This window comes from Haematobia irritans, chromosome 2 (assembly GCF_050003625.1).
Source record: "Haematobia irritans isolate KBUSLIRL chromosome 2, ASM5000362v1, whole genome shotgun sequence".
In the NCBI taxonomy this organism is placed as follows: Eukaryota; Metazoa; Arthropoda; class Insecta; order Diptera; family Muscidae; genus Haematobia; species Haematobia irritans.
Window position 1 is genome coordinate 92,584,324 of NC_134398.1, and position 19,072 is coordinate 92,603,395.

General features: G+C 37.9%; 1 protein-coding gene across 1 annotated transcript; it reads right to left on the bottom strand.

Annotated features, from left to right (window-relative positions):
* Nucleotides 1–236: 236 nt before the first annotated feature.
* LOC142224784 (uncharacterized) lies at nucleotides 237–1,004 on the bottom strand. The gene has a single exon (XM_075294569.1). The coding sequence runs from the start codon at nucleotides 1,002–1,004 to the stop codon at nucleotides 237–239; it is 768 nt and encodes a 255-aa protein (XP_075150684.1).
* Nucleotides 1,005–19,072: the final 18,068 nt, after the last annotated feature.

Sequence of the window (19,072 nt, forward strand, 5' to 3'; positions counted from 1 at the left end):
CTCAACAATTTCTCAACTTGAATATTACCCTAATCCTTTGAATAAATGTTTGAAAAATTGTTGAAATTTAGCATTTTTCAAACGTTTGTGTTTATTGGGATGAAGCAAAGTATTATGCTTCTTTCCGCATTTATGACATGTGTATTTACTTGTGCAGTTTCGTAAGGAGTGGGAGTTGGAAAAACAGTTTATGCAAAGATTGCTGGCTTTGATTTCCGCATATCGTTGCATGGGATTCATTTGGGGCAGTGACGAATGATATGACATTCGTTGGGACATAATTTGCACTTTATTTGAGAAACATTATTCTGAAATGTACGTACATTGGAAGAAATTGGCCGAACCTTTTGGTTGCTACTAGAATTCTTGGCATTTGAACTGGAAGCTTTGGAATCCTGCTTCCTAATTTCGCACACGGATTCTAATGTTCGATGCCTATTAGTAAGGAATCCATCTAGCTCTGCCCACTTGGGGATAATGGTTTTATCAGTCAAAGTTTGTTCCCACAAAGTGAGAGTGGAGTCAGGAAGTAGATTAGAGCAGACAAACGTGAATATAGGATCCCATGTCTCGACCTTAATCCCATAAAGCTTAAGTAATGAAATACACAAATTAATGTCCCTTTGGATCCTTTTCAAGGACGAGGCGCTTTCAGCTGGTATAGCGGTGAGATTGAATAAATTCTTTAATTGAATATTGACAAGGACCCTTTTATTCTCATAACGCGCGGAGAGGTTTTCCCATGCCACCTTGAAATTTTCGTTAGTCAACGGTAGCTTGCTAACGATATCGTGTGGTTCGCCTTTAGTCTTTTGGTTGAGATGGAAAGGTTTCTCAACAGAACTTAAGCGGGGATTCCTCAAGCAGACCGCCGTAAACATATCCCGGAACGTGGACCACAATGAAAAATCACCGCTGAATATAGGGATTTCGCACGGAGGAAGTTTAAACCCGGTCGAAACCTGAGGATTCGGGATTGGAGGCACCGCCGGGCAGAAATTCATTCCCATAACCGAGCATTAGCGCGACAGTAAGAGGCATATGCGCTGTTGTATTTCCTTTTAACCTGAGCGACACTTGAACCATCGTCTTTCTGATCGTCTCCACCCTCCTCTGTCTGATCGATTTCAGATTCAATATCAAGAAGACATTCCTCATATGACGATTTGAGTCCCTGCCACAGAGACTTCAATTCAGTCCTATGAGTTTCAAGAAGAAAAATCGATGATAAAGGGGTCTGCTTGTCGTCTAGGTTCGCTTCGAACTCGACAAGTCTGTCAGAAAGACGGATAAACTTATGTAAGGACATGACAATGCGAAAGTAACAGGAACCCAAACGAAGTGTCGACAAGCCTTTTCCTATATGTGTGACAGATCACGAAATAAGTTTACACAATCGAATCTTGTCTCACTATAATGTCTCACCAAATAGAAATATGTATATACACTTTTCATGGAAATTTACACTGAGTAACTGTGGTAGAAATGCAATAATTCAACAATTAAGTAACGATAAAAAAAAAACTTTCTAAAATAAAAGAAATATCGGGCATAGATTTTGTTATCTATTTTCGAAATCTCACGATTCGTGATTGGAGGCACCGCCGGGCAGAAATTCATTCCCATAACCGAGCATTACCGCGACAGTTAGAGGCATATGCGCTGTTGTATTTCCTTTTAACCTGAGCGACACTTGAACCATCGTCTTTCTGATTGTCTCCACCCTCCTCTGTCTGATCGATTTCAGATTCAATATCAAGAAGACATTCCTCATATGACGATTTGAGTCCCTCCCACAGGGACTTCAATTCAGTCCTATGAGTTTCAAGAAGAAAAATCGATGATAAAGGGGTCTGCTTGTCGTCTAGGTTCGCTTAGAACTCGACAAGTCTGTCAGAAAGACGGATAAACTTATGTAAGGACATGACAATGCGAAAGTAACAGGAACCCAAACGAAGTGTCGACAAGCCTTTTCCTATATGTGTGACAGATCACGAAATAAGTTTACACTATAATGTCTCACCAAATAGAAATATGTATATACACTTTTCATGAAAATTTACACTGAGTAACTGTGGTAGAAATGCACGTCCTCCGAAATATTTTGCTAGGATATGTTGTAGTAAAAAATGTATCTAAAAATTCCAATTGCACATAAATCAGCTGTTCACAAATTCCATATACTTTCACCCAACTATAATGACTGCCTTTATTTACTTGGAATGTCGTTTATGTTGTGTTTCATGGAAGTGGATCGTAAGAGTATATTCCAATCACAATATGTATATATGTAGACAAATTCATGTGATGAGATTAGGAATAATACAGAGATCAAAAAGAGAGCTACGTGAATGGTAGATGGGCAAAATAAAAATGATGCAAACTGAGGGGCAACTAGCGAAGGTACATTCATCTATTGGCCACTTACGCACTGCATTTGGGTATGCTACCTAGGTAAATTAAAAATAGTCAACAAGGGCTAACAAAACCAATTGACATGAGAATGTAAATATTCAGCATTCGTTTACGGTATGAGGATACTAAAATTCAATGGTAATATTCGATTCCAAATAGGTCTTTGGAAAAAAAAAATTGGCTAAAGGGTTTTGGTAAAGAAATTGGCCGGAAATTTTAATATGGAGACAATATGTGGAGATAATATTTAATTCAGTTTATAGTGTGGAGATAATATTTGATTTAATTTGTAGTGTGGATATAATAATATTTAGTTCAGCGTAGGAAAAATTTCGAAATCGCTCGTAGGGCACTCCGTGGACGTTAATGAATTATTAACACATGATTATGGAATTTGAAAATGGACATACATTACCCAACAGAGTCGAATAGTGTACGTAGGTAAAGAGAAATAACAAAGCTTCAAACCTGGTTTGAAGATGATCCCATCGAGCATTGAACAAATATTTGATGTAAGAGACAAAATGGTCTTTAAGTGAGATGGAACTTACAACGCAAAAAGAACAAATTTTTCGCGCGAATAGAACTGTAGATGAGGGGGTAAAATGAGACGTGGAGGAAATATAATGGGGGAATATTCTTATGCATGCGGAGGGTAAGATTGAAAACAGAAAAGCAAAAGGGATTGGTTGTGGTTTTAAGGTCATTTAGAGGTTAAATAGACCAGTATATCGTCACTAATAATAAGAAGAGACTTTAATTATAATTTCTCAACATTATGAAACTCACCGAAAATTTTTAAAATAATTACAATTCGTATTAGCTTTTTCTTCTTTCGATGGCACAGATATAATTCTCGCGGCATTAAGGTTTTCATTAAAATTTTCTATGTATTTCTCGTTACTTTCCCTTCTTCACTAATCTCCATCAAAAGTATTTCGGTATTATTACTGTCTTTTATTATTCTAATTACACAGCCCAGTAATCATACAGATTTTCCTTTAATTTTAATTATTTTTTTTTTACCACGTGCACTCAATAAAATTTATTGCGGTTCTATAAACCTCTGATACATCACTCATTAGCTCATCATATAATGAACAGGAGAAAAAAGTTAAACGTAAACTAACCTGTTTATCTGCTTGGAAATTGGGATGTCAGAATTTGGAGTTGTATTCTCAGAGAGTTATTCCTCTTAATGGATTCCACAGAGCTATCCGGTTCGAAGGACCACTAAATATGTTTGCGCATATGGTTGTTAAATCCACCTGCTGGAGAGGGAACGTCTTTATGAGCCAATGCAAAGCCAGTAATCTATCAATGTAGCTATTAACTTTGGACTCCAAATGAAAATTGAGAGAATTGTGTTCCAAACAAATATCGAAGAAAAGAAATAAAAAATTGGAATTGTTAGGGATGGAATAAATTATGTCTGATTTATTTCTTTTGGAGTGCGATCTTACCAGTATGAAATGTAGAACGAAACAAGAAGGAGGTTATTCATTTTTTGTCGGAAGTAGCTTACTTTCAATCTGGTTTATAAGTGTAATAATGAATGCGATAATATGACAATAATTAATTATCGTTTTAGGCTCGTTATTAGCCTATAGGTTATTATTATTCAACCGTCGAACTGAACGGACGTGTTTTCTAAGCGGAGTATTTCATCGTAATAAGTACTTATTACGAATTTCACGTGTGGTGGAAATAATAAACCACCATGCAGCGAAATTCAAAGTCATACACTGGGTTGCTAACTTCAGGGCCCAGTGGAGGGTAACGACTGAAGTTATAAATTTGGGCAGCGACCAACAGTCAGGCCCAATTAGTCGACCTCTAGACGGGTCGACTGGCGGTGACACTTTGGCAAATCGAACCTTTTCTAAGGTGACGACATCAAAAGGAGGTAATCCCTCACGAAAGAGGTTCAAGGAACGAAGAAATGCTTTGTTTATCCTAAAGAAATTAGGATCAGTCGACCCAAGCACGTTGTCGGCTAAGCAAAGCGATTCCTTAAAATGGGCTCAAAGAATTCTTGAAGCTGGAAAAAGTGAACGATCACCGGATGAGGTGCCATTCTCTAAACGGGATCAAAGATCGTTTGACTGAGTCAGCCTTGTGATGGCTATTATTAATAAAGGAGCATTGGACGGTATGATTCCAAGGCAAAAATGGAGGAAATTGAGAACGCGATGTCTGGTGTCTACTCAGAGGTGCGAAAAAAATTTCCCGGACCAAGTCCTCGACGGCAAGATGCTGGATGGTATCAAGGACGATATAAGTTAATAGCTTTTGCGGACCAGAGGTCTATGGATTGCTTTAAAGCTGCATTGATGCAAATTGGTGAAGTTTGGGAAGGAGCCGCTTTGGAGTTAGTCGATAAAAAAGACATACCGGCTAAACCTGGAGCACATGCATGGATACCGGCAAACCCTCCTGATCCTGAGTCAATACTAGAGAGACTAAAAGAATGTAACCCAGATCTTCCAACCGCCGATTGGAAGGTTGGTCGTTTGGACGAGGTGGATTGACCAAGACGACATGCGGTGTTTATATTAAACATAGAGTCGCTGCCACAAGTAGCCCAGACCCAAGGACGTGTAAGTTATGGCTTTCATGATATCCATATGAAGGTATACAAAAGCGATCAGCCAAAGGATTCCGAAGCGGACAAGCCTCCGGTAGAGTCAGCAGTGAAAAAATCTCCTAGCGAAGCCGAAGGAGACATAAAACCTGCAAACTATGGCGAAAATCATATGCGGGAAGTTTCTACAGGCTCAAACCTCACCAATGCTGAACCGCGGATTGTTGCGAGAGTTACCGAGATCTGTGAAGAGGAAGCCTTGATGACTCAATTGAAGCGGCTGATGTGACGGTGGTTGAAAATTTGGATGGTTCTAAGGTTCCTCCAGATAAATCTTCACCATTGTAAGGCCGCTTGTGCTGCCTTAAAAGTTCTCCTGATGAAAGGAGACATAGATATAGTTCTTATTCAAGAACCATACATATATAAGAACAAGATCTGTGAATTAAGCACTCCGGGTTTCAAACTTTTGCATAATACCGGTAACGATATAAATCGAGCATGTATAATTGCTAAAAACGAGCTCAACTGGTTTCTGCTTCCTTAATTGAGCAATGCAGACACTGTCGTAGCCAGTCTAGAGATATCCAAATGCAAATATTGGGTATCTTTGGTCTACACGGGACATGATAGGGACCTTGTGCCGTTAAGACCTTAGTTGAGGAGTCACTAAAAACAAAGACAAAACTCATTATGGGATGCGATGCAAATGCACATCATAGTATTTGGGGAAGTAGTAATACTAATGCAAGGGGAGAGTTGCTAATAGAGTTTATTTTGCGTACTAACCTGGTAGTTTGCAATAAGGGAGATGCACCAACCTTCGTCACCAAAAACAAGCAAGAGGTTTTGGACGTCACGTTGACCTCTCCGGAACTGAATGATAAGATATCTGAGTGGAAAGTTTTGAGAGAACATAGCTTCTCAGATCATCGCTACATCAGTTTCAGATTGGCTGTTAGTACTTCAAAGACCATATTTCCGCCAAATGTTAGGAAAGCTGATTGGAATATGTATAGGGAATCGTTCAATTTGATGATGCCGGAAATGCCAGAGACAAATATGAACACTGTGCAAGATATCGAACACGCAGTGGAGCGGATTACTAAGGCCTTCAACATGTCACTGAAAGCTGCTTGCCCTAGAGGAAAGCCAAGGGAAAAAATCGGCCGCCACGGTGGACTACGGAGTTAAGTAATATGAGGAAATCCTGCAGGAAGCTCTTTAACAAAGCAAAGTCCACAAGAGCTCCGGAGGATTGGCACACTTACAAGATGAATCTGAGAGCATACAAACGATAACTGAGAAGGTCTCAACAAAACTCTTGGGATGATTACCGTAGCAGTATTGAGAATACGTCAGAGGCTTCCAGACTACGGAAGGTACTAGCATCCACTAACACCGCTCCAGGTTTCATTAAAACATCGGAGTGAAATTGGACAACGTCCTGTGAGGAGACGTTGGAGGTACTTTTGGACACACACTTCCCTGGAAATCAGACGGTTGAACCATGTTCTGCGGTGTAACAGAGGCTCAGCGGTCATTTCCTATTGAGGAAATTGTGTCGGAATCTAGAATAAAATGGGCTTTAAATAGCTTTGGACCATACAAATCCCCCGGACCTGATGGAATTACTCCGGCGGAATTACAAGCAGTGGCTGAAAGAATTATCCCCTGGTTGACGGTGATATATAAACGATGTGTAAACTTAGCATATATTCCATAAAATTGGAGGGAAACAAAAGTCGTCTTCATACCTAAAGCAGGAAAAGCCTCTCACTCGAGTGCGAAGGATTTCCGACCAATCAGCTTATCCTCATTCCTACTTAAGACCCTGGAGAGGATGATAGACATGTATCTTAGAACTAGCGTGGATTCAAGTATGTGAACAGAGGCACTCCTCAAGGAGGAGTTCTATCACCTCTTCTTTGGAATGTTGCTATAAACAACCTTCTGGTTTCCCTAGAAAAAGAAAGGATAAAAGTGGTGGCATACGCAGATGATGTGGTGCTAGCAGTCAGGGGAAAATTTTCATCCACAATCAGAGATATTATTCAGAGAGCTCTCCGGATGACTGAGAATGGGCGAAAGATAATGGTCTTCGGGTAAATCCAGCAAAGAAAGAACTAGTCATGTACTGCAAAGATCGCAAAACTCCCACGGTTAGGCCCATTTCCTTAGGAGGTATTGAAATTCCCTTTGGTGAGTGTGCAAAGTACCTTGGCGTTATTTTGGACAGGAAGCTGAATTTTAGGCTTAATATTGAAGAGAGGGCAAGAAAAGCCACGGTAGCTTTGTACTCGTGCAAAAAGGCAATAGGGAAAAAGTGGGGACTAAAACCAAAAATTGTGCATTGGCTATACACGGCAGTAGTTAGACCTATAATGCTATATGGTGTTTGTAGTCTGGTGGCCGGCACTTCAGAAACCGACTTTTTTAGATAAAGTTCAGCGTATGGCGAGCTTATGTATCTCAGGCGCATTTAGTAAGAACAGACTCCCTTAATGTCAAGCTGCATCTATTGCCTTTAGACATTTTGGCCAAACAATCGGCTGCAGCAGCGGCTGTGCGGTTGAGCGGGCTATCGCTGTGGTCGGAAAGAATGTACGGTCACAGTCCGATCCTCAAAGTAATGCCAGATGTGCCTAACGTAGTGGATTACACCCTGGCAAAACCACTTTTCGACAAAAAGTTTGAAACTCTAATTCCCAACAGTGAGGCGTGGTGTACACAGACCCCTGGTAATAAAAGATATATAGATTTCTATACTGATGGTTCCAAATTGAATGGACAAGTGGGGTTCGGAGTATATTCTAAAGATGTGGAAATTCGAATAGCGAAAAGATTACCTAATCACTGTAGTGTTTTTCAGGCTGAAATATTAGCAATAAGAGAGGTGGCGAATTGGCTGAGAAATAATGTTCCAAAAAATGTGGGCATTGATATATTCTCAGACAGTCAACCTGTAATAAAATCCTTGGACTCTGTGTTCATCAACTCGAAAACGGCCATCGACTGCCGCAAATCTCTCAACGAGATGGCTGAGCAGTACAATATTCACCTAATATGGGTGCCTGGCCATAGGAACATACCGGGGAACTGCGAAGCGGATGAGTTGGCAAGGCTAGGGACTACCTTACATATTCCAGGGGAACTAGAATCTGTTGGTATGCCCCTGGCTACCTGCAAGCTCTTACTGCGTGAGAAGGCTGTTATGATGGCCAATATTCGATGGGAGAATTGCAAGGGTTGTAACGACACCAAGCAAATATGGCCCCATTTAAACTTAAACCGCACACTAGATATGCTAGTGTTCTCAAGGCGTCAGATAGCACTACTGATATCTGCTATAACGGGTCACTGTCTGATAGGCGAATTTGCAAAAACTATAGGCGCGAAGTATAATGACTATTGTATAAGTTGTCATGATGTGGAGGAAAAGGAATCAAGTAAACACCTCTTGTGTGGGTGTCTTGCTTTTTGTGTAAGGCGTAAGCGAATTTTAGGAGCATATTGCTTTAGATTACTGGCGGGCCTGGAAAACTTTAACTTAAGCAGTCTGCTAATGTGTTTGGAACAATCTGGTTGGTTCAACAGAAGAAAATTATCGAGAAGGTTCAGCAGTTAAAACTAGAAGTGGCCATATGTAATAGGTACTTTTAGTTAATGTGGTATCACAATGGACTGAATAGTCTAAGTGAGTCTGAAACTTAATCGGGCTTCCACTTTAATCTAACCTAACCTAAACTAGGCTCGTTTGGGATTTTTTACGATTTCTTTGGGATTAAACTAGTCAGTGGGATTGAAATAATTCATGGGATTATGGTTTATGTCTATAAATTAATAAACACAGATAAATTAAATAATTATAAATAAACCGTTATACTGTTATGAAAATTTTCGTACATTAAAAGTAAACTTTCTTTAAGCAAAAGTACTGTATTATAAAAACTTATAATGAAAGTTCTTAATACAATGGTTTTGTGAATTATGGCCACGTGGAACGAGAAATTAGTTTATTTTAACTCGCTGTTTGGACATTTTGTCTTATCCTTAGTTTTTTATCCGTCGTAAGTATATATTTCACACATCTTGCTGAAAAAATGGAAGGAATAATGAAAATTGTTAAAAATTAACACCATGTAATTAAACATATTTTTTTATTCTTTATATTAGCTGGTAACTTACCCTATTTGGGGCCAACTTATAAAATGGTGTAAGGAATTCAACTTTTCTTAGGTATCATAAAATTTGTACCTGAAACAGTTAGTACTTAATGAAGTAAGCTATATTAACTCAAAAAACTGCGTTGTTATCGATATAAAGGAAATAACACAAAACAAGTAAGTAAAGCCTAAAGTCGGGCGGGGCCGACTATATTATACACTTCACCATTATGTAGACCAAAATTTGTGTTACCATATCAACTTTTTCAAATTTGTTGGGAGTTATTATCAAAATGTATATTCCTATATACAAATATTTATATCTGAAACGATTTGGAGACAATTTTTTTTACTTCTACAAAATCGCTAGAATTAAAAATTAAATCGGCTAACACCCTGGGATGAAACACATACATATGTTTTCGATATATAGGACAATTTGAGAAATATTTTAAATTTTTGCTACTCAGCAGTGGCGATTTTACAAGGATATTGGTCAAATCTCGCCAAGATATTTGTTAAATTGTGGGTTGTGATATATTATTTGGCCAATTCGGTTGAAATTTCTACAAGTCGAAGCTTTATTTAAAATTCGACCATTCTGTGAAAAGTTTGGCATTACAGTGTGTAGAATATGACTACGATATGGGGAAATCATCACAGAATTTTGTGTAAAATGTGAGTATTTTGGCCATATTAGATTAAGATGACACAGTTAAATATGTTAGCATATTAAATGTATTCTCTGTGCATACTATCGAGTCAATTGGAGGAAACTCCCATTGAAAATCTAAAATATGAAACATTCTACCACATTTCCTCCACTCTGGCGTACATATATATGGGAGCTATTTGGCTACCCGAAATTTTGAGAAAATAAATACGTTTATAAATACGTCAATTATGACCAGATCGTTGATAAATATATATGGCAGCTATATCTAAATCTGAACCAATTTTTTTCAAAATCAATAGCGATTGTCTTTGAGCCAATGTAAACCTCTGCGCCAAATTTGAGGACGATCAGACTTAAACTGCGAGCTGTACTTTGCGCACAAAATTACATATACAGACATATGGACATCGCTAAATCGACTCAGAATTTAATTCTAAGACGATCGGTATACTAAACGATGGGTCTCAGACTTTTCCTTCTTGGCGTTGCATACAAATGCACAAACTTATTTTACCCTGTACCACAGTAGTGGTGAAGGGTATAAAAAAAACTAAATATTCAACATAAAAAAGTGTATCGTAAATTTAAGAATATTTTTACAATAATTTATTACAAGAATTTTAGTTCATTTTTCGTATCTTCTACGAAAATTAAATTATCGAAAGGAAATTTTAAGTAGCAATCGTTTAGTTCATGGCCTACAAAATACAATGGAAATTTCCTTAAAAATTTTCTTAACTGGTAGTTAAAAATTCTTTTGTCATACTATAAAACAACTCGTGAAATGTAAAGTACTTTCTAAATAATAAGTGCAATAACTATAAGAGTAAGGAGGTCTTTCTCGGCAAAGTGAAATGTGATTAATGTAAAGATGATGTACTTAAATTTTGTTTGAGAGTGAGAGCAATGCAATAATGAGAAATGGTACCGAGTGCTGGGTATGTTGTGTATATCTGAGGGTGGGGTTGTTTTTATTTTTGTTCTTTCACTGATTTGTATGTGTGTTTGTTATTCGCGGATGGTTTATTTGACTGGATGAGGTGTTGTTTTCAATGAAGGCACATGTGTTTTTGTTGTTGTAGGAATGTTTGGGTTTTGCCCGATTTTGTTTGTCATGCTTCAGTTGTATATTTGGTGTTGGCATGGGCTGTTGTATCTTTTTAGCAGGTATGCAACAAGGGAATATAGATGTATGGAATATTTTGGTTTGCTTATTACACCTTTGAAGTGAGTTATTAATACTTTAGCGATGAGATGTAACAGGTTGGCTGATAAGTCCCCGGTCTGAAACATAGATGGCGTCGCTAGTATTAAATGCATATTATTTTTATATAGTACCAACCTTCAAATGATTCGTGTCAAAATTTGACGTCTGTAAGTCAATTAGTTTGTGAGATAGAGCGTCTTTTGTGAAGCAACTTTTGTTATTGTGAAAAAAATGGAAAAAAGGAATTTCGGGTTTTGATAAAATACTGTTTTCTGAAGGGAAAAAATACGGTGGAAGCAAAAACTTGGCTTGATAATGAGTTTCCGGACTCTGCCCCAGGGAAATCAACAATAATTGATTGGTATGCAAAATTCAAGCGTGGTGAAATGAGCACGGAGGACGGTGAACGCAGTGGACGCCCGAAAGAGGTGGTTACCGACGAAAACATCAAGGTTAGGTTAGGTTAAAGTGGCAGCCCGATTAAGATTCAAGTTCACTTAGACTATTCAGTCCATTGTGATACCACATTAACTAAAAGTACCTATTACATATGAGAACTTCTAGTTTTAACCGCTGAACCTTCTCGATTATTTTTCTGCGAGAAGTTCAGCGGTTAAAAATAGAAAACATCAAAAAAATACACAAAATGATTTTGAATGACCGTAAAATGAAGTTGATCGAGATAGCAGAGGCCTTAAAGATATCAACGGTATGCGGAAGCGCTGTGCAAAATGGGTGCCGCGCGAGCTCACATTTGACCAAAAACAACAACGTGGTGATGATTCTGAGCAGTGTTTCCAGCTGTTAACTCGTAATACACCCGAGATTTCCATCACTACACTCCTGAGTCCAATCGACAGTCGGCTGAGTGGACAGCGACCGGTGAACCGTCTCCGAAAGTGGAAAGACTCAAAAGTCCGCTGGCAAAATAATGGCCTCTGTTTTTTGGGATGCGCATGGAATAATTTTTATCGATTATCTTGAGAATGGAAAAACCATCAACAGTGACTATTATATGGTGATATTGGAGCGTTTGATGGTCGAAATCGCGGCAAAACGGCCCCATATGAAGAAGAAAAAGTGTTGTTCCACCAAGACAACGCACCGTGCCACAAGTCATTGAGAACGATGGCAAAATTAATGAATTGGGCTTCTAATTGCTTCCCCACCCACCGTATTCTCCAGATCTGGCCCCAGCGACTTTTTCTTGTTCTCAGACCTCAAAAGGATGCTCGCACGGAAAAAATTGGCTGCACTGAAGAGGTGATCGCCGAAACTGAGGCCTATTTTGAGGCAAACCCGAAGGAGTACAACCAAAATGGTATCAACAAATTGGAAGGTCGTTGTAATCGTTGTATCGCTCTTGAATAATAAAAACTAATTTTGACAAAAAAAATTTGTTTTTCTTTGTTAGACCGGGGTCTTATCAGCCAACCTGTTACGATGGTGATCGGAAGCTTAGAAAAAAGTCATTAAGAATGTTCAGTATATAAGAAAAACTGCTGAAATGGAAATTATATTGAAATTGTTTTATAGAAATCTAATTTAATATTATTACACCCAGATGAATTTAAAACATTTTTGTTACACATCAGCTTATACACCGAAAAAAATTAACTGTTTTATAGGAAGAATAAACTAACTCGTGCGAAAGTTTAACTAAATTTTGCTACACATTTTGAGATTTCCCCAAAGCGTTGTTAAAACCAGGAAAATTTAATGCCCTGTTGTACCTTTTAACCCTCCGATGAGTGAGGGTTTTTTTGCCTTTTCAAACTGAAATTACTCCTACTTCGGCCACTACAACCCACCCCCAAAGTTACTCTGTATTCCAAGAGTATTTTGTTGCGCATCTTTTGGAAAAAAATCAAGCCGATCGGATCATTACTTTAGGAGTTATTGAGGTTTTAGTGAGAATAGTACGCGGACGTGTGAATAGGTCCGTGTGGACCTTGTACGGAATTTCACTAATAAATGCATGTTTTTGGGCATCATTATAATTTTTTTTTATTGTTTCAACACATAATTTACTTGTTCTGAACACAAAGACCTAAACTCAAAGACATTAGGGATGATGATAAAAACAAAACAAATCGTAAAGGCAGGGAGGTTACAGCTGCATGGAAATTGGCGAATCCCACGAAGAAAAAGGAGTGGAAGCCAGTGACAGTGAAAGAGTTTGACGCCTTTGTAGCTATTCTTTTGTATGCTGGACTCACAAGATCAAACCATGAACCGGCTATGGAATTATGGGACGCGACGCGTTGCCCAATATACAACGCTGCGTTGTCGTATGATCGCTTCATGTGTATAAAGCAATTTATTCGATTCGACAATGGAAACACTCGACAACAGCGACTCATCAAAAGCAAAACTGCGGCTATTGACGACATTTGGGAAATGTTGCAACATAACTTTCCAGCAGCTTACACTCCTCATGAAGCACTAACAGTTGATGAGCAGTCGTACCCGCTTGAGAGGCCGCACCCGCTTCACACAATATATTCCGTCAAAGCCAGCTAAGTATTGTTTTAAAGTATGGTGGTTATGCGACTCACAGAGTTATTATCCTGTGAAGGGAATGATATATATTGGAAATCTGCCAAACCAACAACGGGAGATAAACCAAAAGCAGAACGTAGTGCTGGATCTTGTGGGAAAATATTTAGATGCTGGCCGTACTATATACGCGGATAATTTCTTTACCACTCTTGACTTGGCGCGTATTTTGTTGAGGAGGAAGACCGCATATGTTGGTACAGTGTGCTACAACAAAACATTCATTCCACAGGAGTTCAAGAAGAACCCGAAGCGCACCATCAATAGTACATTATTTGGGTTCAACGAGGGGGATATATCGTTATACTCATACGTGCAAAAAAAAAAAAAAAATAAAGTGGTGAACGTGCTCTCCACAATGCACTACACCTGCCTCGTTGACGACCAAACCGAGAAGCGGATGCCCTATGCCATAATAGATTACAACGCCAACAAATGCGGCGTTGATACCATGGATCAAATGTGTAGTATGGCCGTTGTCCGAATAAAACACAATACGCCTGCTTCGTTCTTCAAATATTTTCAAACTAAACTCATTTTTATTCATATGACAATTAAAGTTGATCCAAAGTCTAATCGAAAATAACTTAGCATGCTATGACAAATAAAAACTCGAAGACTACTTGAACAAATGTAACATTCCATGTTGTTAACACATACATACATAAATACAGAAAGTACAATATTGAAACTACTTAGACTAAAATATATTAATATAATAACAAGTATATATAGCATGGGTAACTGCTTGGGTATTAAAAGTATTATACATATATCTTCTTAATCCAAAGGATACCTTATTGCTACAACTCGGCCATTCTGACCGAGAGAACTCCTGGTCTCTCATCAACTACTTTTCCTACCATCAAACCAAGGACGTATGTTTGAAACTGCCCACACACCTTTATAAGGTGTCCGAGACTGCTGAAACCCATCCACATCCTCGAGCAAATAACGATCATTTCTTAAGACCTTGGAGACTCGATAAGGACCCCTAAACTTTTTCGAAACTCCTGTTGTGGTGTCAAAATTTTTCACCATTACGTAGTCACCAGTATTGTATACTCTTGGTTCTTTTCTATTTTTGTTAACGTAACCCTCATTGTAACGCTGAAGTTTCTGCTCACGTTCTCTAGCATTATCTCTTATCCTCTTGTGGTCAACTTTGGGATCCGCATTATTGTCAAAAATTGCACCGGAGTTAAAATATTCAATTAATTTAGCCAACCTATCATCTTCCTTTCCTCTCTGTCTTAATCCAAAAAACATTACACTTGGATACTCACCTACAGAACGATGTATTGTATTATTAAGAACGTATTCTACTTGTTCTACTACATTGTCCCAGTATGTGCCATTCTCGGCATCTACTAATTTCGCCAACATTGGGCCTATGGACCTATTCAATCTTTCGACTTGGCCGTTGGCTTGGGGAGAACCACTGCCACTGATATTTGTGAAACTTCATTCGACTCCAAAAAACTCTTGAACTCTTTCCATGTGAAACAGGATCCTCTATCACTAATCAAACATTTCGGACGGCTATACGATCTGAAATAGTCTCCTAGTGCCGCAATGGCCTCTTTAGATCCAGTTGCTTTAGCAGGGTAAAGTCTAACAAACTTCGTGCAAGCATCCACAATCACTAAAAGGTGTTTCATGAACCTACCATTATCAATAGGACCAATGTGATCGACATGGATAACTTCAAAAGGAGCATTGGGCTTCGGAATATTATGAAGAAACCCCTCCATTTTGCCCTGCTTGCATGAATATGAAATGCACCTTAAGCAGTTTTGAATATGCGCTGAAACTTTCGACCTAAGATTGGGAAACCAATAACTCTTCATTATTAAATCCACCATTTTATCTATCCCAATGTGACCCATCTGATCATGATATTTAAATAAAACATGGCCTTCCATAGCTTCCGGTACATAAAATAATAATCTATCACCTGCATGTTTTTCCTTTCTTTTTCCTTTTCCTTTATTTTTTCATCGCGATTCTGGCAAATTATCAAATTTTCCTCAAAGGCATTGTACTCAATAACTATTATGCTGGTGCTTCTGCTCAATGCATCCACATGTTCCATTCTCTTTCCTGACCTATGTTCTAAAATGTAGTCATAGTTCTGTAGCTCCAAAGCCCAACGAGCAATTCTTGGATTCAATTCCTTTTTATTCAGGGTCAAAGTTAGGGAATCGCAATCTGTAATAATCTTAAATCGTTTTCCCTGCAAATAAACCCTGAAACGTTGTAGAGCGTATATTATGGCAAGTGTTTCAGCTCGAAACTATGATATTTTGATTCTGTATCCGTTGTTCTTTTAGAGAAGTAAAATACTGGATGAAGCTTTCCATCCTGTTTACGTTGTAATAAAACAGCCCCAAAACCTATCGAACTCGCATCACAATGGAGTTCCGTTTCATCTCTTGGATCGTACAAGGCCAACACAGGAGATTCCACTAACTTTCTTTTTAGCTCCTCGAATGCTTCTAACTCCATTTCTCCAAAAACAAACTTCTTGTCTTTCCTAGTCAAATCATGCAATGGCTTAGCAATTACAGAAAAATTTTTAACAAAACGTCTAAAATATGAACATAGTCCTAGAAATCTTTGTACGGATTGCGTATTCTCTGGAATTGGAAAGTCTCGTACAGCAGATAACCCGGAATCGTCAGCCCTAATACCACTCCCATCTATATTGTATCCTAAATATTTTACAGAAGTCTGCAAAAAATCACATTTGTCGGTTCTTAATTCCAACTTATTTTCTACCAAGAAGTGTTCTTCCATGGTAGTCGTCGCTATCATTATATCGTCCATATATAATCAATTTATCATCTCTTACCATATCCGCAAAAACCTTATTTACAAATCGTTGAAACACTGAAGGGGCATTTTTTAAGCCAAACGGCATCCTCAAAAACTCGAATTGACCCAAAGGTGTCACAAAAGACGTGTATTTCACCGAATCCTGATTAACAAATACATGGAAAAATCCGTTTTTTAAGTCCAATTTAGTGAAAAATTTCTTCCCAGTAAGTCTGTCTAACATGTCGTCAATTAAGGGTATGGGATAGTTATCCTTTGCCGTAACTTTGTTCAATGTACGATAATCTACACACATCCTTAATTCACCGGTTTTCTTTTTAACTAGCACAATTGGAGAAACATACTCGGAGTCACTAGGTCTTATATATCCTTTCGTTAAATACTCATCCAAAAGCTTTCTTAGTTCGTTCTTCTCAGAATAAGACAACCTCCTTGGTCTACAACAAAACGGTTTTGTATCATTTAAAGTTAACTTGATCTCTCCATACGTCTTTGGTTCTGATGGGCGTTCTGGGCGCAAGTAGACTTTATCATACAAATTCACTAGTTTTTGCCTGTTCTCAAAGCTTGTTGACTTACATATTTTGAGTTCGGACATATCACTTTCATCCAAATCTATTGACATAATTGCTTGCTCAAACTGATCCTCACGATCCTGCAATTTCTCTACATGAGCAAGCCGCAAGTTACACTTCAATAAAAAATCCCTTCCCAATACACACTCATACCTCATAGACTCATCAGCAACTACTAACAATTCTACAGAAACACATTTTTTATTAAATTTCATAAAACAATTGAATTTTCCGAAAACTCTCAATTGAGATCTATTTATTCCATAAAATTCAAATTCAGAATGCGAAAGAACATCAAAATCGATCCTGCCTACCATGCATGACTTCCTTACAAAGCTGACCGGACTCCCAGAATCAATTAGACACTCTAACGAAAATTTTGAAGTAAAATTAGAATTTAAAGATAAATCTATATACTTAACATACTCATTGTCTTCCATCTGCTTCTGCACATCTGACTGGGATTTCGGACAAGTTGCTATTCTGTGTTCAAAGCTTCCACAAGCGTAACATGCACCAAAAGTTTTTTTAGGTTTCTTGCATTCCACCGCCATGTGACCAAATGAGCGACAATTGAAACACTGAAAATTGTTCACATTTTGCTTTTCAAAGGACCCATTGTCACTGAAAGATTTCATTCGTGATTGTTCAACTTTAGAAAGGGCTTGCAAAAGTTGTGATCTGTTTTTAAAGCTCTGAAGACTAGCTTGCATTTTAAGTTGTTTATCAGTAATGCCATATATTATGTTATCTATGAGCTCATCTTCGGCAATGTCTAAATGAGAAGCCAGCTCAATTTTGTCATTATAATAATCTACGAAAGATTCATTATATTTCCACATACGTGCCTCAAACTTTCGTCTCATTACGAGTTTTGCCTCCTTCATAGAAAAAACTTCTTCCATTTCTTCTAACAACTCACTTACATTTTGGGCAGCGAAATTGGGTTTGGAGTGCAACCAAGCCTGCACTTTTCCTTTAAGTTTACTTAATAAAAGCGCTTTAGCAGTGACATCATTCACATCGTAAACTTTGACTATGCTATGGAATTGATTTATCCATATTTCTGGGTACACTTTTCCATTATAATCAGGAACAATATCCTTAATAACGACAAAAGACGAATCTATTTTGCCACGGTTGCTGTCATCCATTTTTTGATATAAACAATATTTTGTTTTCGGCATACTTTCAAAGCCATGACAGACATTTTTTCCCACCACTGCACTCTTCAGGAGCTCGTTCTCTCGGCGAAGCAATTCTTTTTCACGTTTTACAATATCCAGCTTTTTTTTTATCAAATTGTATTGCACCAATTTGTTTTTCTCATACAAAACTTAAAAATTTTGAGTTATATTATTTTCTGGCATACCTTTTTCTTCTGATGCAACTTTTTCATCATCGCTTTTTCTTGGAAAGTTAGATGTTGCTCCGATTTCAGCATTCTCACAATTTTCCACAATTTTGCCGCTTGCCTTCTCATCATCGTGAGCATCATCAATGTCATCTTCCACATTAACCAACATTTCAGGACATTCTCCTCGTTGTAGGGGATCAATCTCATTGAGTCTTATTACCAACGTATTTTTTGTACCCGATGATGATTTTCCAAGTCGTTGCAACCAAAACCGCAATTGAGGCACGGTATAATCTTTAGCACAAATATTCTCCATTATTGCAAAAACACAAAAAGCACTGGGAAAAAAAATTTGTATCCCACTTCTGAAAATTGTAGTATGGCCGTTGTCCGAATAAAACACAATACGCCTGCTTCGTTCTTCAAATATTTTCAAACTAAACTCATTTTTATTCATATGACAATTAAAGTTGATCCAAAGTCTAATCGAAAATAACTTAGCATGCTATGACAAATAAAAACTCAAAGACTACTTGAACAAATGTAACATTCCATGTTGTTAACACATACATACATAAATACAGAAAGTACAATATTGAAACTACTTAGACTAAAATATATTAATATACACACAAAAAAAATTTTTTCTGATTCAATCACCAAATTAATTGATCCAATTAATTTTTTAATTGAAA

What these genes read in the sequence shown, in the direction of transcription:
- LOC142224784 (XM_075294569.1), bottom strand. Translation starts at nt 1,004, where the DNA reads ATGAATTTCTGCCCGGCGGTGCCTCCAATCCCGAATCCTCAGGTTTCG.